Source organism: Elephas maximus, chromosome 6, assembly GCF_024166365.1.
Source record: "Elephas maximus indicus isolate mEleMax1 chromosome 6, mEleMax1 primary haplotype, whole genome shotgun sequence".
NCBI classification, from domain to species: domain Eukaryota; kingdom Metazoa; phylum Chordata; class Mammalia; order Proboscidea; family Elephantidae; genus Elephas; species Elephas maximus.
Window position 1 is genome coordinate 110,931,460 of NC_064824.1, and position 25,376 is coordinate 110,956,835.

The 25,376-nt window shown below is 37.0% G+C and overlaps 1 protein-coding gene across 6 annotated transcripts in view; it reads right to left on the reverse strand.

Annotated features, from left to right (window-relative positions):
* Positions 1 to 25,376, reverse strand: part of ERBB4 (erb-b2 receptor tyrosine kinase 4) — a 1,265,080-nt gene that overhangs the window by 1,178,298 nt on the left and 61,406 nt on the right. The window contains exons 2-3 of one of the 6 annotated variants that reach the window (XM_049888939.1): positions 23,982 to 24,031; positions 5,501 to 20,595 (exon numbers count right to left, since the gene is read on the reverse strand). The exons of 2 other annotated variants lie outside the window; for them this stretch is intronic. In XM_049888939.1, the coding sequence (XP_049744896.1) occupies positions 11,760 to 15,575 (3,816 nt within the window). In that variant the 5' untranslated portion in view covers positions 15,576 to 20,595; positions 23,982 to 24,031 and the 3' untranslated portion in view covers positions 5,501 to 11,759. Of the gene's footprint in view, positions 1 to 5,500; positions 24,032 to 25,376 lie in introns of those variants that run through there. 3 more of the 6 variants (XM_049888938.1, XM_049888940.1, XM_049888937.1) reach the window with 3 other exon arrangements.

The window sequence follows — 25,376 nt, forward strand, 5'->3', positions numbered from 1 at the left end:
GAGCACTTAAAAATAAGTTATCCCTCAAAATATAAACTATGTTACTATTTATAAGTAAAAGAGTATAATAGATATCACTCTTTGTCTTTCTTTCTTTACACTTTATAAAGTATGGAAAGATAAGCAAACAATACCAAGGCCTAGACCAAGAGTAACTTCAACCTTCGTGTGAATCTCAGGTATGATCTGAATAATTCAAACAGGAGAAAGAATGAGGGCAGCTATTCTACTTTCAACCTGACATTTTGACTAGATACATATTTTACAAAGGAAAAACGGTTTAAGTTGAAATGGCACCTTCATCTGTAACACTTATGTTCTATTGGATTCAAAATGAATAGCTTATAAAACATTTTTAAATTTAAGAAAATTTCCAACCAACTTTAAGAAGTATATTCTTATTTAAGGAAATAGGGACATTCTAGTCAATCTTCATTAACACAAAATTTTAAGAACAGGGCCCTTCACAGTCTTTAGGCTTTAGTCTTAAGCTATCCGTACCTGTCAACACAAAAAATAGAGCTATTAATCAATAATTATGCATATTTTAGGTACAGTCTTATATTTCCAAACTGCATATTAAATAAAATCCCACCATATATTAGATCAACATTACAGATATTTGTATAGGGCACAAGCTGTATTATTCCACCTCACATGCAAGCACCAAAGGATATTATCTAAACCTGGAAATTTGTACACGGGGTTAGTTCTGTCCTCTGGTTTAAAAAGGACTTTTAAATATGTACCTACATATATACTTAGCTGAATACAGTGAGTTGAGTACTTATATTTGGTTAGACTTATTACAAAGAGGAAAACAGGCTAATATCTAACAGAGTTAGGATATGTAAATTTGAAATATTCTTCTTAAATAAGCAGACAATTTAAAATAAACTGGTCTTGGTTATATAGTGCTGCTATAACAGAAATACCACAAGTGGGTGTCCTTAACAAACAGGAGTTTATTCTCTCACAGTGTAGTAGGATAGAAGTCCAAATTTAAAGTTCTAGCTTCAAGGGAAGGCTTTCTCTCTCTGTCAGCTCTGGAGGAAGGTCCTTGTCATCAATCTTTCCCTGGACTAGTTGAATCTCAGCACAGGGACCTCTGGTCCAAAAGATGTGTGCTCCTGCCTATACTTTCTTGGTGGTATGCCATCCCCTCTCTGTTTGCTTCTCTCTTTTATATCTCAAAAGAGACTGGTTTAAGACACAACCTAATCTTGTATATTGAGCCCTGCCTCATTAATACAACTGCTGCTAATCCCTTCTCATTAACACCATAGAGACAGAATTTACAACACATAGGAAAATCACATCAGATGACAAAATGGTGACAATCACACAATACTGAGAATCATGGCCTAGCCAAGTTGACAGATATTTGGGGGGACACAATTCAATCCATGACAAAGCTATATTCCAATTTCATATCATTTGCATATATTAAAAGGAGCCCTGGTGGTGCAGTGGTTAAGCACTTGGCTGCTAAATGAAAGACTGGCAGTTTGAACCCACCCAGCAGCTCTGTGGGAGAGTCCCTGCAACCTGCTCCCGTAAAGATTACAACCTAGAAAACCTTATGGGGCAGTTCTACTCTGTCACATGGGGGCACTCTCAGTCAAAACAGACTAGACAGCACCTAACAACAATAAGCACATATAATGCTATATAGGTTTGTACCTGATAGTCCTAAAGATATATATGATTAATATAAAAGTACAATATTCTACTACAATTAAAAATTTGTTCGGAATAGTCTTACTAGTGTTATTACTATTGCTTGTTGTTGTCTTGCGCCATCAGGTCAATGCTGACTCATGGCAACCCCACGTGTTTCAGAGTAGAAATGCTCCATAGTGTTTTCTTGTTTACTACTATACCAAAAAAACCAAACCCAGTGCCGTCGAGTTACTACTACCAATAAATCAAATTCTGCAATACAAAAATTAAGTGTGAACCAGTCAAATGCAACAATTTTGCTTCCCAGAGCAGTCCTTTCTTGTCTGTGCCTACAAAAGAATTACCTAGCTATCTAATGGAAAAAAGGCCAGACGGCTTTTAAAATCAGTCACTGCTGTGTAAATGAAATATGTAGGCACTGTTTTAAATGATGTATTCCTTTTCCAATGATTATTGTTGTTTTTTGTTATTTTTACTGTGGCGGAAATCAAAAGAGACTCCAAGTTCCACTTTGCATACCCGTATTCTTTTATTGGCAGTTTGTTAATGCTGATAACACTGCTTGAGTATGTTTAACTTTGTTTAATGTTATGATAATAGCTAATAGCAAATCTAGATATTTACCTAGTCATCCAACTCATTAATAGGGAAAATTAAAGGGTTTAACCCCTGTTGTTTATCATTTCCTCTGACTCAAATTAGAGACAATATCACTGTCACTTGAGACTCTCTACTATAACTGAGGAAAATAGCTTTAAGTCTATTTCTATTTTAAAAAAAAATTAGAAAATCCATTTGTATGTCAAATACCTATATTTTATAATCACATGGAATTTATTAAACATTTATCATGTCAAATCCAACATATACCAATCAAATACATTCAAAATAAATTACTAACGTTATAATCAATCCATCATAAAACCAAAAAAAACTCATTGCCAGTGAGTCGATTCCAACTCACAGCAGCCCTGTAGGACAGAATAGAACTGCCCCACAGAGTTTCCAAGGAGTGCCTAGTGGATTTGAACTACTGACCTCTTGGCTAGCAGCTGAGATGGTTACGGTTGTGTGTCAATTTGGCTGGACCATGATCCTTGGTAGTTTGGCAGTTGTGATGTAGTTTGGCTTTTTAATGACATAATCACTTCCATAATGAGATCTGATGTAATGTGATCACCTCCCTAATGAGATCTGTTGTGAAGAGCCAATCAATTGAAAAGGAGCTTTCTTGGGGTATGGCCTGCATCCAGTATAGGTGGACTTTCTGGCAGGGCTTGCTGGCTTTTGCTCACTCTGGATCCTGCAGCTGGATCCTGTTCATCTGACCTCTGGTTCTTGGGACTTGAGCTAGCAGTTTACCTGCCATCTTACCTGCCGATCTTGAGATGTGTTGGCCTCCACAGCCTGTCACTCAGAGTCCTGCTATCTGGCCTTCTGATCTTGGATTTGCCAGCACCTGCTACACGAGTTAGGAGAAGCCTCAAGCCTGATTCACACACTTGGGACTTTCCAGCCTTGACTACCATGTGAGCCATTTCTTTTATATAAATATTTCTATGTATAGCACTGGTTTTGCTTCTTGAAAGAACCCAGTCTAAGACAAGTACATTATAAAAGGTATATCCATAGGAGTTTTTAAATCAACTTGTCTACTGAAGGGAAATGGGGAAAAAGGAAAGAGAAAAAGGGGAAGAGGAAGTTAAAATGTATTGGATGTAAAATATATAGACACAAAAACCCTTTGACGTAAATATTACTGTCTCCATTTTGTTGTTATTTGCCATTGAATTGGCTTCGACTCATGACAACCCTATGTACAACGGAACAAAACATTGCCAGGTCCTGTGCCATTTTCAAGAACATTGATATGCTCAGGTCAATTGCTGTGACCACTGTGTATTTTGAGTGACTTCCAACCTACGGGATTCACCTTCCAGCACTATACCTGGATAACATTCTGTTATGATCTATAGGGTCTTCACTAGCTAACTTTCAGACGTAGATCACCAGGCCTGCCTTCCTAGTCTCTTAGTCTGGAAGTTCCACTGAATCCTGTCCAACATAGGTGAGCCTGCTGGTATTTGAAATACTGGTGGTATAGCTTCCTGCAGCATAGCAACATGCAAGAAAACATACATAAATTGTACAGGATCTCCCAGCTAGTGACTCTGAATCCAGGTCTACTTGGCTGTAAAGTCTTTTTTCCTTTGCACTATTGCTTCCTAACTTCTTCTACTCTTTAGGAACAAGCAAGCAGAAAATAAATAAAAGTTAATACAAGTACCTAATTTGAGAAGAATCAGGCTCCAGAAAACAATTGCCTCCCTTAAGTAATTTTTAATGAAGGCAAATGCTGAGAAGTAGAAAGCATATAAATAGAGATTGAAGTGCTTTTCAAACTACCCAAAGGAATAGGCTGTTTGTGTGTTTTAGTTCTGAAGTGCCACTACATGACTTTTTTTTTTAAATTATAACAAAGCAAATTATTAGAAAAAAAAATGATCATATACTTAGATGTCACAGCAATGTCAAATTGGTATAAAAATCCCTAATTGCTTAGTTTCAATTTCTGTACTTATCACATAGCAGAGCAGCACCAGTCTGTGGACCATACTCTGAATAATACTTTTTTTTACAGAACAGCTGGGAAAAAGGTACAAAGCTTAACACATATTAGCTTATATATTACAAAATAAATGTATGCATTTAGATTTTATTAACATAAAATTATTTTTCTGTGTTCCAAACAATTTGTTGCAAAATGTTGTTACTTCAGTAACTTGCTTTCTATATTAGTTTTTATGAAGGAAAATAAAAGTCTGCTCAAGATTTAAAAAGCTGAAAACAGAAGAAAATATATGTAGTCTTACTGAACTTGGCGTATAGAAAAACACAGGCTAGTCAACGAAGGTAGCATTCATTTTTATTCTAATATTACATATGTTTTTTTATTATTAAGCACCAACATGGCTAATTACTTTTGAATACGGTAATTATTATTCTGTAGTTAAAATTATTTCATCTCCTTTCTGACAAGCTCCGGAGATCTGATTCATTCTTATAGAATATACTGATAATCACAGTAATGGGGAAATAAGATGACTAACGTGTTTATCCTTTCTGTCAAAGCTGGCACATAGAATCAGGTTTTTACTCTTGCCATTTTCCAAAATCTGGCAGTAGTTCTTAATAGATCCCTAAATGCATTCTGACAAAGTGAAAATTTGTTTTACATCATGAGATCTGGGCAATGATTCCAGAAAAATGTGCTGATTAAATACAGAAAACAAAAAAATGCCATGAAATAGATTTTCCCATAGCACAGTAGCTTTCTGTAACGTGCCATATAATGAAACTGCTATTAAGTTTTTAATTTTCTTTTTTGAATGTTACTAACCACAGAATGTACTTAACAATGGACAGGATAATGAGGTCAGTATTTACTGATTACTCTAAGTAATCATCAACTTTTTTTTTGTAATATGGGACTAAAACTGTCCTATTAATTGTGGCAAATGGATAAAACCTCAGCTTACTAATATTGGAGTTCTGTTTACTTAGCATTTGCTTTTAGAAGACAGCACAAAGAACATCTAATATGAGTTTATGGTAAGTTTTTAATTAACCAAATAATATTAAAATCTATGCAGAACTATTGTTTTGTGATAAACAAACCTTCATGACACCATAAGATTTAAGTATGTATTTTAATGTTCATATTAATCTTGAATAGAAAAAAGAGGTATCTTTGATACATATTTTACAATAGCTAATAATTTTTTTTTTAATAAAAGGCAATTACGATAGCAATATGTAAATAGCAAATTAAAATTCTTTAAAATTATACTTTGGTATTTAATGAAATTACTAACAAGGAATGAAATACAACAGACACTTTTAAAGTCATAAAATAAATTATATTTGATATAATATTTTTTCAATTATTTTATTGATAAAATTATTTCCACTTAGTTGTCCCAAAGGGAGAATACAGTTAATTAGAGGTGGGTAATCAGAAATTAGTAAACAGCCCAATATGCCTCATAAAATACAAGAAACATATTTGTTAGAATATTCGCTTAGTAATTTAATGACACAAATATAGTGTTTGCAAAAAGGAGTTCAGTAAAGGATTGTTTACTTAAAACATGTTAATCTAGGAGACTTACAAGAGTAATAAGGTTTAAAGTAGCTAATTTCTTGGTTACAGAAATGACAATAACTGTGCCTGTCTCACATTGGTATTAACTTCATATTGTGTTAGCAGAGAAAATCCTTAATTGGTATTAGTATTACCGGAAGAGCCATCATGGTATATTATTAGTATCTCTCAGTTGTCAAAGAAATAACCTGTGTCATGGCCATAGCTTGCTTTGAACCTCAAGGGGAACACGTGCTTTGGAAAACCATGCTCCATATTAATTTGAGAGTCATATAAATATACTTTCCAAGAATGATGGGGTTTTTGAGGGTTTTATCTGATCTACTTTTTGTCACAATTTCCTTGTTGAACTCATCTATGCTCATGTCTCCAACATCCATAAGCCTATCTCCAGTCATGCCCTCTCCCAAGAGATGCAAGCTCTTATGTTCAGTTGCCTACTGGGTAGATATTTCTAATGGAACACGCCACAGGCACCCTATGCTTGCCAAAAATCCTTTCCCAACACCTGGCCATGCTTCTTCTTAGAGACTCTATTTCAATTGGTAGCATCAACAGCTGCCAACACTTAGGCTAGAAATCTTGGCAATATTAATTCTTGCTTTGCCTTTATTGTCCACACCACCAACTTTCCTCTATCATTTTCCATCATGCTGGATTCATGGAGATGCAATCTGTGCATTCACACAGGGCTCCTTGCTCAGAAGTGTACCATGTTTCTCTGCTGCTCTGTATCACCATCTTGAAAATCTGAATAATTTTTTACCAGGGGCCCTGCATTTTCATTTTGCACTGAGCCCTGCAAATCATGTAGCCTCTCTGTCTCCCACGCACTTTGTAAAACTTAACTTTAAAAGCTAACTTTGTTATAGATCTCTAAACTATGTAAAATCTGTGTTATAACTCTCTAAACACACCATGAGATCTCTCACTTCCTTTTGTTCTTTTGTTCCCTCTACTAGGAATATCCCACTTGCTGGTGAAATCCTCAAATTCTGTTGTCACCTCCTGTGGGATGTCTTCCTTGATATAATTGAGCTGGGTTAAGCACTTCAGAATAATACCATTTAAATAACTCTATTATTCCAATTACAAGACTGTATTATTGTTAAATGTTTATGTATCTCTTATATTCTATGAAAAAAATATATATATTCTATGAAAAAAAAAAAAAAACACCAAACCCAGTGCCGTGGAGTCAATTCCGACTCGTAGCGACCCTATGGGACAGAGTAGAACTAACCCATAGAGTTTCCAAGGAGCGCCTGAAAGATTCAAACTGCCAACCCTTTGGTTAGCAGCCGTAGCAATTAACGACTACACCACCAGGGTAAGGGAGTAGAAACTGTTCCACGACTAACATAACCAGTGACACACAGAAGACATATACTCAATTTTTGTTGTATGAATGAATAACATGATGGAAAAAAAGTGTATTAAACAACTCTGCCTAGTTCAGAGCAACAAGCTGTTGGAGCTATTTTTAATCAAATAAAAACAAATTTGACTTCTATTATCAAATCTATATTCTACACAATTCTTGAATATATCCACTTCTCCCTAGCTCCTTCTTTACTCCCACCTAGTCCATCTCTTCCCTGAACTACTGTAATGGGCCCTCTTGCCTTCCTCCAATCTCTTCCCTGTAACACAGCCAGAGGGATCTTTAAAAATACGTATCAGACTGTGTATCCACAACAATTATTATTTGACTACATCCTTCAGATTTCAAATATTACTTTCTCAAAGATATTTAGAAAAATCACACACAGACAAACACACACCTCTTAATGTCTATCATTTTACTTTTCCCTTTTAGAACTTAGCTGACTTTGTAATTTATAATGTTTGGTGAGCTAAATTAACAAAGTGTGTCCCTCACTACGTTGAAAACTTTGCATCAGGGACCATGTCTACTTTGCTGCCCATTGTATCAACAGCATGCCTGACAGATAGGAGGCCCCAAAGAGAACAGGTTGAATAAATGACGGAAAGCAGTATATTGTAAGCACAAGGCCTGACAACTTCAAAGGACTCTGAAATGTACATACCCTGATGTGCAAATATTAATCCCATGCTCCTCTACCCTCTTAAGTATAATAGTTTGTATTAGGTTTGCCCAATTCATGGTGCTTCAAATTGCATTTCATGAAACTCCGAGTACTATAGATATCTCTAATGATTCCTGAGAAGCACTCCATAATGTGTTTGTTTAGTTTGTATATCTAAGCTGTTCCCTGAAGAGCCTGTTGAGCATCTGAAAGCTTTAAGGAAACAATGCAGAAGGCCCTACAATTTTATGAAGTACAAAGACCACTTTTCCTCACGTGCACATTAACACAAATTAGTAAGTTTTGCAACTGTGTAATGAGGAACCATAAAAATCTTTTCCTATTGGGTTTTAAATGTCATTTTAAGTATATCCCTTGAAGACTGCCACATGTGCATACAATAACTCTCAAAGAATGACTTCTTTATGAAACAAAACCTAAAGAAGTTACCATCTCAGAAGCCTATATTCAATTATAGAGACTCTATTTAACTATTTTTTTCTGCTTCAGAATGGCATTTGGAACATCAGTCTGTATGTGTTCTAACTCCTAAGCCTCAGTTTCCTCATCTGTATAATGGTATAGTAATGGTACCAGAATCATAGGACAGTTGTAAAGATTAAATGGGATGATCTGTGTAAAACACTTAGTACAGTGTCTATCCACTTGTGAGTATCCAATAAATCTTAGCGAATAATAAAAACCACTCATAACTATACTAAAAAACAAAAACAAAAAAAAACCCAAACCCATTTCCATCGTGTCGATTCTGACTCGTAGTGATCCTATAGAACAGAGCAGAACTACCCCAGGGGGTTTCCAAAGAGCAGATGGTGGATTTGAACTGTCAACCTTTTGGTGAGCAGCTGATCTTTTAACCACTGTACCAGTGAGGCTCCAGATAACTATACTACCGTCTAGAAATCACAGAGATATGAATAAAAATGACAAAGCACTACAGAGGCCTAACTGGAAGGCAAAAACCAAAGCTGAAAAGGTTCCCCGTGTTTGTCTGTCAGGCAGTTTGACTGGCTCTCGTTAGCTCCTCTCTGGCACTTGTTTTCCTCCCTATACTTCTGCCACTTTGACAGCTATGCAAAAAGACACCTCCAATGTATAAGAGAAGGCAACAGAAAGCATTACAATTAATTTGACTGAGAACTAGGCACAGAAGATAAACGTGCATTACACCCTCAGGACCACAAACACTTTACATTTATCTCTACTTACCCAAGTGCCAATTAACAAACCAACTGGCTTGGCTATAAGTCTTATAATAAAAACTAATCATTTCTAACTAAAATTGCCATATTCCCATAATTTAAATCTATCTTCTATGGTGACTTTTAAATGAAAAGAAAACGTGCTTTTAAAAGCAACATTCCCTTCTTGAATATTTCCACTTTATTGCTTTTGAATCGCCCAAGTTCAAAGGAGACAATTAAATGCTGTGTCTTTTTTTGTTCGGTGGTGAGATGCAGGTAATTTGCTGCTTCATGCATCTGTTTCCTCATCAGCACAGTGAGGACTAGGCTAATTAGGGGATAAAAACAATATGGTCATATGGATAGGCCAGATTGCTTGTCACTCAGTTATTCAATATGTGGGTTCTGCTTTCAGAACAGGAAACAGAAAATGATTCTCTAGTGTCTCTCTTGCAATGCATGAAAATAAAGAACAAGAAAGTGTTCAGATGTTTACCTACTTATTTTTAGCATGCATCCTAGGAATAATCTTACTGGGCTGTATCATTTATTTTGTCTTTACAAGAGTTTTTTTTTTTTTTTTAATTAGAAAGCATCAGCCAAAGCCACTAATTTCAACAGAACATGCAGAAACCTAACCAACTCATTTAAGTTCTGCTCAATTCATTCAAATTTGTTACTCTGAAATATTGAATGGGCCAGAAAAATTGAGTCCAACAACATGCAAATTTGCCTTATTTTCAGAAAATCTAACTTAACTAAATAGAATAAGCAGAGAAAATTTAACATCTGAAAATATAAGCTCGCACCAGAGTTGTTTTCTGGTGCCAGTCTGTTCTCATTCGTTCACACCAGAGAGAATTCAGATGTGTGATGGCGATTCATAGGCTGGGATGGAAAGGTGAGCTACTACAATTAGATTCTCTCCCTTGACTATTTGAACTAGAAGATATCAAAGAGTGGAAAAAGAGGTTGAAAGCAAGCATTAATAGTTGCACAAAGCAAGCACAAGCAAAAACTCTGAATAAATATAAAATATGGTGGCACAATGGTTAAGACCTAGGCTACTAACCAAAAGGTCAGCAGCTTGAATCTACCAGCCACTCCTTGGAAACCCTACGGGGGCAGTTTTACTCTGTCCTACAGGGTCACTATGGCTCAGAGCCGACTCTACAGCACATAACAACATGAGTGAGCAAGGGTAGCTAGATGGTAGAGCTAGAAGTAGGGAATAGATGCACAGACAAAAGCAGAGACATCAGGAGAAAGAGTGTGTGCAAGACAGAATAAGCAAAGGGACGGACTGGTTCCTATTCCAGACAGTCCCCAATTCTTATTCCCCTGAAGGGTCCAGATTCCTAGTGCTCTGAAGCCTGTTTCGATGGAACTTGACTGTTCTGCATGTCCTATGCTTTGATTTTTGTCAAGGTTGCTCTCTCCCTTATTAATAATGTCATATCCTGAATGACACCAAGACCTCCAACTGGCTAGGGTCATAAATTTTGCAAAAGATAAGTAAAAACTAGCTGACTTACTCTCATCTTTGGAGCCCTGGAGGCACAGTGCTTAAGAGCTCATCTGCTAACGAAAAGGTTGGCAGTTCGAATTTACCAGCTGCTCCTTGGAAACCATAGGGAGCAGTTTTTTTTTTTTTTTTTTTTTTAACTTTTATTAAGCTTCAAGTGAACGTTTACAAATCCAATCAGTCTGTCACATATAAGTTTACATACATCTTTCTTCGTACTCCCACTTGCTCTTCCCCTATTGAGTCAGCCCTTTCAGTCTCTCCTTTCATGACAATTTTGCCAGCTTCCCTCTCTCTCTATCCTCCCGTCCCCCCTCCAGACAAGAGTTGCCAACACACTCTCAAGTGTCCACCTGATATAATTAGCTCACTCTTCATCGGCATCTCTCTCCCACCCGCTGACCAGTCCCTTTCATGTCTGATGAGTTGTCTTCGGGGATGGTTCCTGTCCTGTGCCGACAGAAGGTCTGGGGAGCATGGCCGCCGGGATTCCTCTAGTCTCAGTCAGACCATTAAGTATGGTCTTTTTATGAGAATTTGGGGTCTGCATCCCACTGATCCCCTGTTCCCTCAGGAGTTCTCTGTTGTACTCCCTGTCAGGGCAGTCATCAATTGTGGCCGGGCACCAACTAGTTCTTCTGGTCTCAGGATGATGTCGGTCTCTGGTTCATGTGGCCCTTTCTGTCTCTTGGGCTCCTAGTTGTCCTGTGATCTCGGTGTTCTTGATTTTCCTTTGCTCCAGGTGGGTTGAGACCAATTGATGCATCTTTGATGGCCGCTTGTTAGCATTTAAGACCCCAGACGTCACATTTCAAAGCGGGATGCAGAATGTTTTCATAATAGAATTATTTTGCCAATTGACTTAGAAGTCACCTCAAACCATGTTCCCCAGACCCCCGCCCCTGCTCCGCTGACCTTTGAAGCATTCATTTTATCCCGGAAACTTCTTTGCTTTTGGTCCAGTCCGACTGAGCTGACCTTCTGTGTATTGAGTGTTGTCTTTCCCTTCACCTAAAGCAGTTCTTATCTACTGATTAATCAGTAAAAAACCCTCTCCCTTCCTTCCTCCCTCCCCCCTTTGTAACCACAAAAGTATGTGTTTTTCTCAGTTTTTTCTATTTCTCAAGATCTTATAATAGTGGTCTTATACAATATTTGTCCTTTTGCCTCTGACTCATTTCGCTCAGCATAATGCCTTCCAGGTTCCTCCATGTTATGAAATGTTTCACAGATTCGTCACTGTTCTTTATCGATGCGTAGGATTCCATTGTGCGACTATACCACAATTTATTTACCCATTCACCCATTGATGGACACCTTGCTTGCTTCCAGCTTTTTGCTATTCTAAACAGAGCTGCAATAAACGTGGGTGTGCATATATCTGTTTGTGTGAAGGCTCTTGTATCTCTAGGGTATATTCCGAGGAGTGGGATTTCTGGATTGTATGGTAGTTCTATTTCTAACTGTTTAAGATAACGCCAGATAGATTTCCAAAGTGGTTGTACCATTTGACATTCCCACCAGCAGTGTATAAGAGTTCCAACCTCTCCGCAGCCTCTCCAACATTTATTATTTTGTGTTTTTTGGATTAATGCCAGCCTTGTTGGTGTGAGATGGAATTTCATTGTAGTTTTAATTTGCATTTCTCTAATGGCTAATGATCGAGAGCATTTTCTCATGTATCTGTTGGCTGCCTGAATATCTTCTTTAGTGAAATGTGTGTTCATATCCTTTGCCCACTTCTTGATTGGGTTGTTTGTCTTTTGGGGGTTGAGTTTTGACAAAATCATGTAGATTTTAGAGATCAGGCGCTGGTCTGAGATGTCATAGCTGAAAATTCTTTCCCAGTCTGTAGGTAGTCTTTTTACTCTTTTGGTGAAGTCTTTAGATGAGCATAGGTGTTTGATTTTTAGGAGCTCCCAGTTCTCTGGTTTCTCTTCGTCATTTTTGGTAATGTTTTGTATTCTGTGTATGCCTTGTATTAGGGCTCCTAAGGTTGTCCCTGTTTTTGCTTCCATGATCTTTATCGTTTTAGTCTTTATGTTTAGGTCTTTGATCCACTTGGAGTTAGTTTTTGTGCTTGGTGTGAGGTATGGGTCCTGTTTCATTCTTTTGCAAATGGATATCCAGTTATGCCAGCACCATTTGTTAAAAAGACTATCTTTTCCCCACTTAACTGACACTGGTCCTTTGTCAAATATCAGCTGCGCATACGTGGATGGATTTATATCTGGGTTTTCAATTCTGTTCCATTGGTCTATGTGCCTGTTGTTGTACCAGTACCAGGCTGTTTGGACTCCTGTGGCTGTATAATAGGTTCTGAAATCAGGTAGAGTGAGGCCTCCCACTTTCTTCTTCTTTTTCAGTAATGCTTTGCTTATCCGGGGCTTCTTTCCCTTCCATATGAAATTGGTGATTTGTTTCTCTATCCCGTTAAAATATGACATTGGAATTTGGATCGGAAGTGCGTTATATGTATAGATGGCTTTTGGTAGAATAGACATTTTTACTATGTTAAGTCTTCCTATCCAAGAGCAAGGTATGTTTTTCCACTTAAGTATGTCCTTTTGAATTTCTTGTAGTAGAGCTTTGTAGTTTTCTTTATATAGGTCTTTTACAGCCTTGGAAAGATTTATTCCTAAGTATTTTATCTTCTTGGGGGCTACTGTGAATGGTATTGATTTGGTTATTTCCTCTTTGGTGTTCTTTTGGTTGATGTAGAGGAACCCAAGTGATTTTTGTATGTTTATTTTATAACCTGAGACTCTGCCAAACTCTTCTATTAGTTTCAGTAGTTTTCTGGAGGATTCCTTAGGGTTTTCTGTGTATAAGATCATGTCATCTGCAAATAGTGATAACTTTACTTCCTCCTTGCCAATCCGGATACCCTTTATTTCTTTGTCTAGCCTAATTGCCCTGGCTAGGACTTCAAGTACGATGTTGAATAAGAGCGGTGATAAAGGGCATCCTTGTCTGGTTCCCGTTCTCAAGGGAAATGCTTTCAGGTTCTCTCCATTTAGAGTGATGTTGGCTGTTGGCTTTGCATAGATGCCCTTTATTATGTTGAGGAATTTTCCTTCAATTCCTATTTTAGTAAGAGTTTTTATCATAAATGGGTGTTGGACTTTGTCAAATGCCTTTTCTGCATCAATTGATAAGATCATGTGGTTTTTGTCTTTTGTTTTATTTATGTGATGGATTACATTAATGGTTTTTCTGATATTAACCCAGCCTTGCATACCTGGTATAAATCCCACTTGATCATGGTGAATTATTTTTTTGATGTGTTGTTGGATTCTATTGGCTAGAATTTTGTTGAGGATTTTTGCATCTATGTTCATGAGGGATATAGGTCTATAATTTTCTTTTTTTGTAATGTCTTTACCTGGTTTTGGTATCAGGGAGATGGTGGCTTCATAGAATGAGTTGGGTAGTATTCCGTCATTTTCTATGCTTTGAAATACCTTCAGTAGTAGTGGTGTTAACTCTTCTCTGAAAGTTTGGTAGAACTCTGCAGTGAAGCCATCTGGGCCAGGGCTTTTTTTTGTTGGAAGTTTTTTGATTACCATTTCAATCTCTTTTTTTGTTATGGGTCTATTTAGTTGTTCTACTTCTGAATGTGTTAGTTTAGGTAGGTAGTGTTTTTCAAAGAATTCATCCATTTCTTCTAGGTTTTCAAATTTGTTAGAGTACAATTTTTCGTAGTAATCTGAAATGATTCTTTTAATTTCATTTGGTTCTGTTGTGATGTGGTCCTTCTTGTTTCTTATTCGGGTTATTTGTTTCCTTTCCTGTATTTCTTTAGTCAGTCTAGCCAATGGTTTATCAATTTTGTTAATTTTTTCAAAGAACCAGCTTTTGGCTTTGTTAATTCTTTCAATTGTTTTTCTGTTCTCTAATTCATTTAGTTCAGCTCTAATTTTTATTATTCGTTTTCTTCTGGTGCCTGATGGGTTCTTTTGTTGCTCACTTTCTATTTGTTCAAGTTGTCGGGACAGTTCTCTGATTTTGGCTCTTTCTTCTTTTTGTATGTGTGCATTTATCGATATAAATTGGCCTCTAAGCACTGCTTTTGCTGTGTCCCAGAGGTTTTGATAGGAAGTATTTTCATTCTCGTTGCAGTCTATGAATTTCCTTATTCCCTCCTTGATGTCTTCTATAACCCAGTCTTTTTTCAGGAGGGTATTGTTCAGTTTCCAAGTATTTGATTTCTTTTCCCTAGTTTTTCTATTATTGATTTCTAGTTTTATTGCCTTGTGGTCTGAGAAGATGCTTTGTAATATTTCAATGTTTTGCACTCTGCAAAGGTTTGTTTTATGACCTAATATGTGGTCTATTCTAGAGAATGTTCCATGTGCGCTAGAAAAAAAAGTATACTTTGGAGCAGTTGGGTGGAGAGTTCTGTATAAGTCAATGAGGTCAAGTTGGTTGATTGTTGTAATTAGGTCTTCCGTGTCTCTATTGAGCTTCTTACTGGATGTCCTGTCCTTCTCCGAAAGTGGTGTGTTGAAGTCTCCTACTATAATTGTGGAGGTGTCTATCTTACTTTTCAATTCTGTTAAAATTTGATTTATGTATCTGGCAGCCCTGTCATTGGGTGCATAAATATTTAATATGGTTATGTCTTCCTGATCAATTGTCCCTTTTATCATTATATAGTGTCCTTCTTTATCCTTTGTGCTGGATTTAAGTCTAAAGTCTATTTTGTCAGAAATTAATATTGCTACTCCTCTTCTTTTTTGCTTATTGTTTGCTTGATATATTTTTTTCCATCCTTTGAGTTTTAGTTTGTTTGTGTCTCTAAGTCTAAGGTGTGTCTCTTGTAGGCAGCATATAGATGGATCGTGTTTCTTTATCCAGTCCGTGACTCTCTGTCTCTTTATTGGTGCATTTAGTCCATTTACATTCAGGGTAATTATAGATAAATAAGTTTTTAGTGCTGTCATTTTGATGCCTTTTCATGTGTGTTGTTGGCAATTTCATTTTTCCACATACTTTTTTGTGCTGAGATGTTTTTCTTGGTAAATTGTGAGATCCTCATTTTCATAGTGTTTGACTTTATGTTAGTTGAGTCGTTACGTTTTTCTTGGCTTTTATCTTGAGTTATGGAGTTGTTATACCTTTTTGTGGTTACCTTATTATTTACCCCTATTTTTCTAAGTAAAAACCTAACTTGTATTGTTCTATATCGCCTTGTATCACTCTCCATCTGGCAGTTCAATGCCTCCTGTATTTAGTCCCTCTTTTTGATTATTGTGATCTTTTACCTATTGACTTCCATGATTCCCTGTTACGTGTATTATTTTATTTATTTATTTATTTTTAATTAATCTTAATTTGTTTGTTTTTGTGATTTCCCTATTTGAGTTGATATCAGGACATTCTGTTTTGTGACCTTGTATTGTGCTGGTATCTGATGTTATTGGTTTTCTGACCAAACAATATCCTTTAGTATTTCTTGTAGCTTTGGTTTGGTTTTTGCAAATTCTCTAAACTTGTGTTTACCTGTAAATATCTTAATTTCGCCTTCATATTTTAGAGAGAGTTATGCTGGATATATGATCCTTGGCTGGCAGTTTTTCTCCTTCAGTGCTCTGTATATGTCGTCCCATTCCCTTCTTGCCTGAATGGTTTCTGCTGAGTAGTCTGAACTCATTCTTATTGATTCTCCCTTGAAGGAAACCTTTCTTTTCTCCCTGGCTGCTTTTAAAATTTTCTCTTTATCTTTGGTTTTGGTGAGTTTGATGATAATATGTCTTGGTGTTTTTCTTTTTGGATCAATCTTAAATGGGGTTCGATGAGCATCTAGTATAGATATCCTTTCGTCTTTCATGATGTCAGGGAAGTTTTCTGTCAGGAGTTCTTCAACTATTTTCTCTGTGTTTTCTGTCCCCCCTCCCTGTTCTGGGACTCCAATCACCCACAAGTTATCCTTCTTGATAGAGTCCCACATGATTCTTAGGGTTTCTTCATTTTTTTAAATTCTTTTATCTGATTTTTTTTCAGCTATGTTGGTGTTGATTCCCTGGTCCTCCAGATGTCCCAGTCTGCATTGTAATTGCTCGAGTCTGCTCCTCTGACTTCCTATTGCGTTGTCTAATTCTGTAATTTTATTGTTAATCTTTTGGATTTCTACATGCTGTCTCTCTGTGGATTCTTGCAACTTATTAATTTTTCCACTATGTTCTTGAATAATCTTTTTGAGTTCTTCAACAGTTTTATCGGTGTGTTCCTTGGCTTTTTCTGCAGTTTGCCTTATTTCCTTTGTGATGTCTTGAAGCATTCTGTAAATTAGTTTTTTATATTCTGTATCTGATAATTCCAGGATTGTATCTTCATTTGGTAAAGATTTTGATTCTTTTGTTTGGGGGGTTGGAGAAGCTGTCATGGTCTGCTTCTTTATGTGGTTTGATATGGACTGCTGTCTCCATCACTGGGAAACTAGTTTTTCCAGAAAATCCGCTGACTGGTACGCTGGCTCCAGGCTCTGAAAACAATCGCTGCCTCCCCGTATTTGTTCGTTCTCTGTCTCTAAATCTGTGTTTGTTGTTCAGGGTTCGTAGATTGTTATGTATGTGATCGATTCACTTGTTTTTCCGAGTCTTTGTTGCAAGAGGGATCCGCGGTAGCATCCACCTAGTCCGCCATCTTGGCCCCCGCAATCCTACGGAGCAGTTTTACTCTGTCCTATAGGGTTGCTATGAGTCGGAGTCGACTCAACAGCAACGGGCATACTCTCATCTCAAATATGGTCAGAAACCCTGTGTCTTTCCCAAGAACTCCAAAGTTCTGTCTTGGGGTGGAAGTGGTGACTTAGCTTCTCCTCCTGCATTCTGTATCTTGCCCCTAAATTGCAGCTTTGACATTGCTGTGCTTTTTCTGCATCATGACTGACCCACTGGGAACTACTCCAGTCCCTTCATTCCCCAAAGTGTCACACATTCAGGGCTGCTTGTATGGCAGAGTGTATTAAATCTGATACCAGGATGAGTGTTACACCACTATAGCACAGCAAATAAGTAAAACACTAAGCATCCCCATTCTAAAAATCCTTCAGCCATCCTTATCATAAAGGAACTTGAATTCATTACTTTCTCAAGCCACAGCTTCCTGTCATGTTTCTAGACTCCCTTTACCTCCCCTGCACTGCTACTGACTGTTAATCTCTTAGAGGTACGGCTCTCTCTTACCTTAGCCATCCAGACTATGACCAAGGAACTTTATCCCTGTAGCTCACTGAACTTACCAATTAAAGCATGTTCCTCAAGTAGGTGAGTTCTCTCCTCCAGAAGAATTCTGAGGTTGCAATTTAAAGAATGCAACTTTTTTATAAACAAGAGCAGTCAACATTGAGTGCTTACTGTATTCCAGACACTATGCTAAAAAGTTAGTTACTTATTTAATTCTTAAAATGCCCTTATGTTGAAAGCACTATGAATATCATTAATATCTAGCAACTTTTCCTAGGCTCACAATTTCAGGACGTGACATGCCTGAGTCTCCAATAGAAAGTCTGAAACAGAACTTCCACTCACAACCACTATCAAATTCTGCTTCTGCTTAGTTGCCCCACAGGTAGGCTTACAAGAAAGCTGATGACCTGATGATTATGAACACAATTGAAAAATTCCGTAGGACAACTCTTCTGTGGATACATGTCTAGAACTGGATAAGAGACTAGAATAGAAAAAGTAGCACTGAAAAGAGTTTGGATAAAAGTGAATGTCATTTTAACAGCACCTTATGATAATGTCTGCCTAACAGCAGGCCATGTTCTCACACATCAACTCTCCGATGCAACTTGATGCGTGTTTGCAGAAAGATATGCCTGAATTAATGACAGCTCTATTTTTTCAGTCATGTTTACAACCAAAGAAAACTTCTAAAATTGTTTTCACATATTCGGGCTCCTCATTTAAATAAAACCAGTATTAAATTCTTATTAGCAACTTTTGTGAGGATTAATTATTGCTTAGGTGAACAACTATTTTTTTTTTCCAACTTTGCCTGGAGGCAAATTGACAACATCAAAAGAAGACAACATTTCAAAATCCTTCTAACAATTTAAGAAAAATAATATGTTTAATCTGGTGTAATAAAATGTGGCATTTCATTGAATATTTATGTAAAATAAAGATTCCTATTTCTTTTTAAATAGTACTTATTAATATATGCATACTATTAAGTGCAATTTACTGGGAAGGAACAGCATATCAAAAGGTGGGCAGGTTGCGGGGAACCAAAAGGTGTCCAGTGTGGCTGGAGCACAGGGAACAGCAGCAAGAGAAAAGAAAGATAGGACATCATGTAGGATTTTCTCAGCCAAGGTAGGAATCTGGATTTTCCTTAAAGAAAAATGAGAAACTTTGAAAGGTAACTGGCCAATATTCCACATGATTTCTGAAATAAGAACTAAAGAGCTTCTCTATTCTTATCCCACCCATTTAAAGATAGTGCTTCCTTACATAATACATGTGTGACATGAAGGATACATGTAAGTACTATGTCTGTAATTTGAACTGTGGTGTACAGTTTTTTGTGCCAATAGCAGGGAGACACCACAGAGAAGCAAACAAGCAAGCCATATGTGCTGTTGGCATCACTGACACACTGTACACTTACAGCATATGCCTTGAGTATCTTAAAATTATGTTGTTGAAAGTTTTATTGTAATATTTGATTACATACTTAATTTTATTTGGTGGCCTTTAGAAAGAAAAGACTTCACCCAACTAATCTTATGATTATGTAAATAACAACTAGTAACAATGTGCTATTTGCTGGAAGGAATATACATATGTTGCCAAGTTTCCTGAAGCAGCTGTTGAATTTGCATAAACATAACTGACCTCTCAATTTTTAAGTCTTTTAAAAAAATTAGTATTTTTGAGCAAAATCTAGCCTGCTGATATGAAGTCACTTTAAACATCTATTTGAAATCCTTCTCTAACTTTGGATCAAATATGTGTGTGTACTTACACACATATATATGCATATATAAACACAAGTTATATACTTATATTATGTCATGTTACGTTATAGCTTATAAGGAGCCCTGGTGGAGCAGTGGTTAAGCACTACACTGCTAACTGAAAGGTTGGCAGTTTGAACTCCCCAGTGGCTCCATGGGAGAAAGATGTGTCAGTCTACTTCTGCAAAGATTGGAAACCCCATGGGGTGGTTCTACTCTGCCCTATAGGTTCACTATGAGTCAGAATCAACTTGATGAAAACAGGTTTGATTTTGGTTTGCATATATTATAGTAGATATAATAAGATATATTTTTTATGTATATATATATATATAACTAATAAGTTCTATAGATTCAAGTTATATATATAAAACATAAACCGTAAGTTATAGATGTGTTATATCACATGTGTGTATACATACACGCACATACATATCTAAATGCTTCCTGAGATCAATTTTAATGCATTAATATGTAAATCATCTTTCAAAGGTACAAACTGCTTATTATTTGATAAAATAAATAACTGTATGCAAATTTTATGCCACACAAATTAGCAACTTATCCATGGAAAGCACAAGGAAAGAGGGATATTTTTTTAATTCCAGATGCAGAGACATTGTACACAGAAACTTTTTGACTACTTCTGTCAAAAAGAACAAAAGAGACGCTGGAAAAGCAGGCATCACTGAAAATTTGAATCAAATTCCAGTTCCTCCAATATCAAGTATGTGTCCAATGGGAAACTTACCTCTCAGAGCCTTGATTTTTCAACTCTGAAATAGCCATGTACCTCAAAAAGCTGTAGCAGGATTTAAGGAGATAATACCTGATGCCTAGAAGAAGCTCCATAAATATTTGTCTCCTTCTCATCACTTTTGGAAAATTATTTCAGCAGCATACCATGAAAGAATATTCACAGCAATGTTTCCCAAAGATGCTGTACTCACAATCACTGTCAACTGTTGCCAGAGTCGTGAAGTACTTAAGTAGAGCTAGAAAAAATACCATTTCCATCAAAATATTTCCAGATTGGGATATTATATGTTTAAAACAGTTAAGTACTGGCAAACTGCACTTAGATCATTAGTGGTTTTTAAACGGCTTCTCAGTAAAACAGGCCTGGTGATGGTAGGCTTCAATTGAGCCTTGTGAACACAAAATGCAAACTTAGTTAATAAAGTAAAAGCACACATCATACTTCTCCATAAACAGTTTGAAGATTTACTCTTAATTTAGGCCCAGTTCTTTGAACGTTTAGAATAGAGTTCACTTGAAACCATGCTGATACTGTCACTACTGAGTTTCCATTCATAAGCCTGTTGGCAAACAAGATGTGTTTCACTGGGAAGTGGTTGTATGCTGGCCAGACTAAGTTTAAAAACAAAAATACAAAGCAAACATAAGATCTCACCAAGGCTTCTGACTGAATGTGTTAAGGTCTACAGAAATAAATCCACAACTGGGTTTTCTGAAAAAATCAAATACTCTTCCTTTGGTAGGAGGGAGAATCTGAATAAAGATTTAAAGCAATGAGAAATGTGATATTAACAATCAGCAATAACTTCATAATTTGAATAGCATTTTAGAATTAAAATACTTTAACATCCTTTATCTCATTTGATTCTTACCAAAATCCTGAGACAATTTAGTATCATTTTACAGATAAGAAAATGGAAACTCCAAAAGGAGTTTAGTAACATTTTGGGAATCACACAGGCAATAATAAATCTTAGAAGAAACTCAGCAGTATGTTTGTAGATAAGAAGGAAGAGATATCTAACTCAAATTCTTGGTTGATATTTTTTGAGAACTTAAAGATTTAATTAAGATCAGATGCAGCCAGAAGAGGCACTAGAATGAATATTTTCTATTTCCCAGCTGTCATGGATTCAATTGTGTTTCCCCAAATTGTCTGTCAACTTGGCTGGGCCATAATTCTCAGTGTTGTGTGACTGTCCACCATTTTATGTGATTGCCCATCATTTTATGTGATTTTCCTATATGTTGTAAATCCTACCACTATATGTAATGAGATGGATTAGCAGCAATTATATTGATGAGGTCTAAAAGATTAGGTAGTGTCTTAAGCCAACCTCTTCTGAGATATAAAAGAGAGAAGCGAGCAGAGAGACATGGGAAACATATCACCAAGAAAGCAGCACTGGGAGCAGAGTGCGTCCTTTTGGACCTGAGGTTCTTGCACGAAGATGCTCCCAGACCAAGGGAAGACTGATGAAAATGTCCTTCCTCCAGAGCCAAAAGAGAAAGCAAGCCTTCCCCTGAAGCTGGCGCCCTGATTTTGGACTTCTAGCCTACTGGACTGTGAGAGAATAAACTTCTCTTTGTTAAAGGCATCCACTTGTGGTATTTCTGTAATAGCAGCACTAGATGACTAAGACACCAGCCTAGTATTATTTCTGCCATACCACAGTGCCTTAAACCAAAAAAACAAAAACAAAATAAACACAAGCTCGTTGCCATTGAGTCAATTCCAACTCATAGTGACCCTATAGGATACAGTAGAACTGCCCCATAGAGTTTCCAAGGAACACCTGGTGGATTTGAACTGCCAACCTTTTGGTTAGCAGCCATAGCACTTAACCACTACACCACCAGGGTTTCCACCCTACTGCCTTATGACTAGATAAATATTAGGACAAGGAGAGTGGCCACGGACCAATCATTCTACTGCTCTCAGGGAACTTAAATCAAGAAGACACGTACCCACGGGGTGACTACTTAACCCACACTACTCTCAGAGCAAAGGATGTACCATCTGCTGAGCTTCCATCTCATCATCTTGTGAAATTAACTGGAAAAGATGACTGACAGGATGTCCTCAGTGTTCATCACTTGTGCACACAGTAAATAAAGAAGATCAGTAAAGAACATTCAGGATTCAGAAGGATTGTCAATTACCTTTTAGAGGTGAATGAATATCTATTTGATATAATCCTCTCTACAGTTCCCTTGTTAAAAAAATGTTTCTTTTTATCGGAATAAAGATTCTTCTGAGTGTGTTTTCCTAATGCTAGATCTTTTTTGACGTTAAGTTTTTAAAAACCTTATGGGTGCTAAAGAATTCTAAATTTCTGATGTACTCATACCTAGTAAGATAAGCCCTTAACCAAAATATTTTTTCTACATTTATTCACAATTGCCACACAGAAAATTATCTATAGTTCAAATACAAACTGATTATTTTCTTCATTTAAAGATATTGCCTTAATTCAGACTTTCATGTCCTCCTCTTGGCTCCTGCAAAAGCCACAAACTCTGTAACTTTCTATTTCTGCTATTATTTTCTGAAGAACCAAATCTGATCTTGCCATCATGCTCCTTAAACACTCCAGTTGCTTCTAAGGCATGTTCACTTGTGGCTTTTGATCTGGGTGCTGGTTACACAGGTGTGTTCAGTTTTGAAAATGTTCCAAGCTGTACATGAATGGTTTGTGCATTTTTCTGTATGTGTGCTACACTTTAATGTTAAAAAAAAAAAAAAAAAAAAACTCAATGACTTCTTCACCTACAGAGCAAAAGAAAAATTCACCGGGCAATACACTAAAGGCCCTTCAAGATTAGGCCTATCCTATCTTTTCCATCTTCATCTGTGTCTCCTTCCCACTCATGCATCCGTTCTGGTGACAATAAGCCATTTGCCATTTCTGAAACTTCACTTCCTTGTCTCCTATCCTGCATTTATTTCACATGCTTCCCCTCTTGCCTGAAATGATGTGCTGGCTACCGCTTTTGCAGGGTTCCCTCCATCCGCAACTCCTAGAACATGACTAAGCTGGGCCAAGAAACAATACTATTCCATTGTTCAGGCCACAGGAACTAACCCAGAGACAAGGCTTATCACCAAAGCACAGCCATTCAAGGCCCTATGCCAACAAATTTCTCCTAGAGCAAATAGGGAAGTTCTAATGTTGTGACTTCATTAATGGAAAGTCAGAGAGAAAAAGATGAGCCAGAAAATAGTGGAGATAATGTTTGGGTAGCATCAAGGCTAATTCTAACCACTGAAGTCCCAGAAAATCCTTTATTTTCTATAGTTCTGTCTTTAGTTCTATGAGCTCCAACATCATCTACCCTATAAAGTCCCTCTTGGATGTTCTTTACCTCCAGTTCTTTGCAGACAAAAGTTGGTCCCTCCCTGCTGTGTAGCACCATGCTTCTATGATAAATAAAGCTAAACTAATTTGTTTTACTTGCACCTATAAGTTCTTGGAAGGCATAAATGTATATCAGGCCTGTTGTACCATGTGTGCTTAGCACACAAGAGAAGATTAAGCACCTACTCAATGAATTATAAAATCGAGCTACCCAGAAACAGAATATGGAAACTGGATGAGAGTAGCAGTAAACGAAGACTTACTTTCAAGTTTCAAGTACTCCAAGATGAATATGTCAGGAATATTGGTGGTGCTATTTAAAAAAAAAAAAAAAAGTTACAGAAAGCTAAAATTGCATTTCATAGGTACAAAATACGTAATAACAGGGCAGTAACCACCCTACTACTAAAACAAGATTGGCACCACAGACAGCTTGCCATTCTAGAAAATTTATGGGGATTATGGGAAAATTAAACAGAAAAAAAAGCTGCAAATAAAATCAAGGAGGAATAATAAGTGGATAAAAACAAAACCTTAAGAACAATTAAAGCAGCTAGGGATGTTGCCTTAGTTATCTAGTGCTGCTATAACAGAAATACCACAAGAGGATGGCTTTAACAAAGAGAAGTTTATCCTCTCACAGTTCAGTAGGCTAGAAGTCCAAATTCAGGGTGCTGGCTCCAGATGAAGGCTTTCTCTCTGTGTCAGCTCTGCAGAAAGGTCCTTGTCATCAGTCTTCCCTTGGTCTGGGAGCATCGCAGTGCAGGAACCTCAGGTCCAAAGCATGCACTCTGCTCCCGGTGCTGCTTTCTTGGTAGTATGAGGTGCCCACGTCTCTCTGCTCACTTCTCTCTTTTCTATCGCAAAGAGACTAGCTTAAGACACTATCTAATCTTGTATATCTCATCAATATAACTGCCACTAATCCATCTCATTTCATCATAATTATAGGATTTGTAACACACAGGGAAATCACATAAAATGGTGGACAATCACAAAATACTGGGACTCATGGCCCAGCTAAGTTGACAGATATTTTGGAGGACACAGTTCAATCCATGACAGATGTACAATTAGGAAAAAAGATTGGGGGAGAATGACGGATACCAAGGAACGTAAAACAAAAACATCTACAGTAAAAGGGGTTAACCTTAATGGAAGATTTTTAATTAGAATTAAGGTAAATTCTTATGATTATTATGGGTATTATACATACTTCTTAAGAGATTATAAAATCAGTATTTCTCAAACAAGGGGGCATATGGGTTTTCAATAAGAATATTTTGATAGTTGTTTCATATTCAAGATAATCTTAACAATCAATACAAACATTATAGGACAACTTGGACTCAAGTTTTGACCCACATTTCAGGGACTAAATTTGCAGCCCCCACTGTCATAATGTAGTATGTGATTTCTGCAGCAGACTAATAAGAAAAGAAATATGGGGACCTCATGCATAGGTGAATTAGCACCAAGTGCAAACTGAACAATGTTGAAAGCATCTGTTATGACGAATTTGTGGCATTTTGTATGGAGAAAGGTGCTGGGAGAACTGAGTCATCTCAGAGCACATACAAGCTTAAAGATGGTGAACTGCAAACACTGTGTCACTGCCAGTTAGCACCACAGTCACTCTGTGAGCAGGGACTCGATTT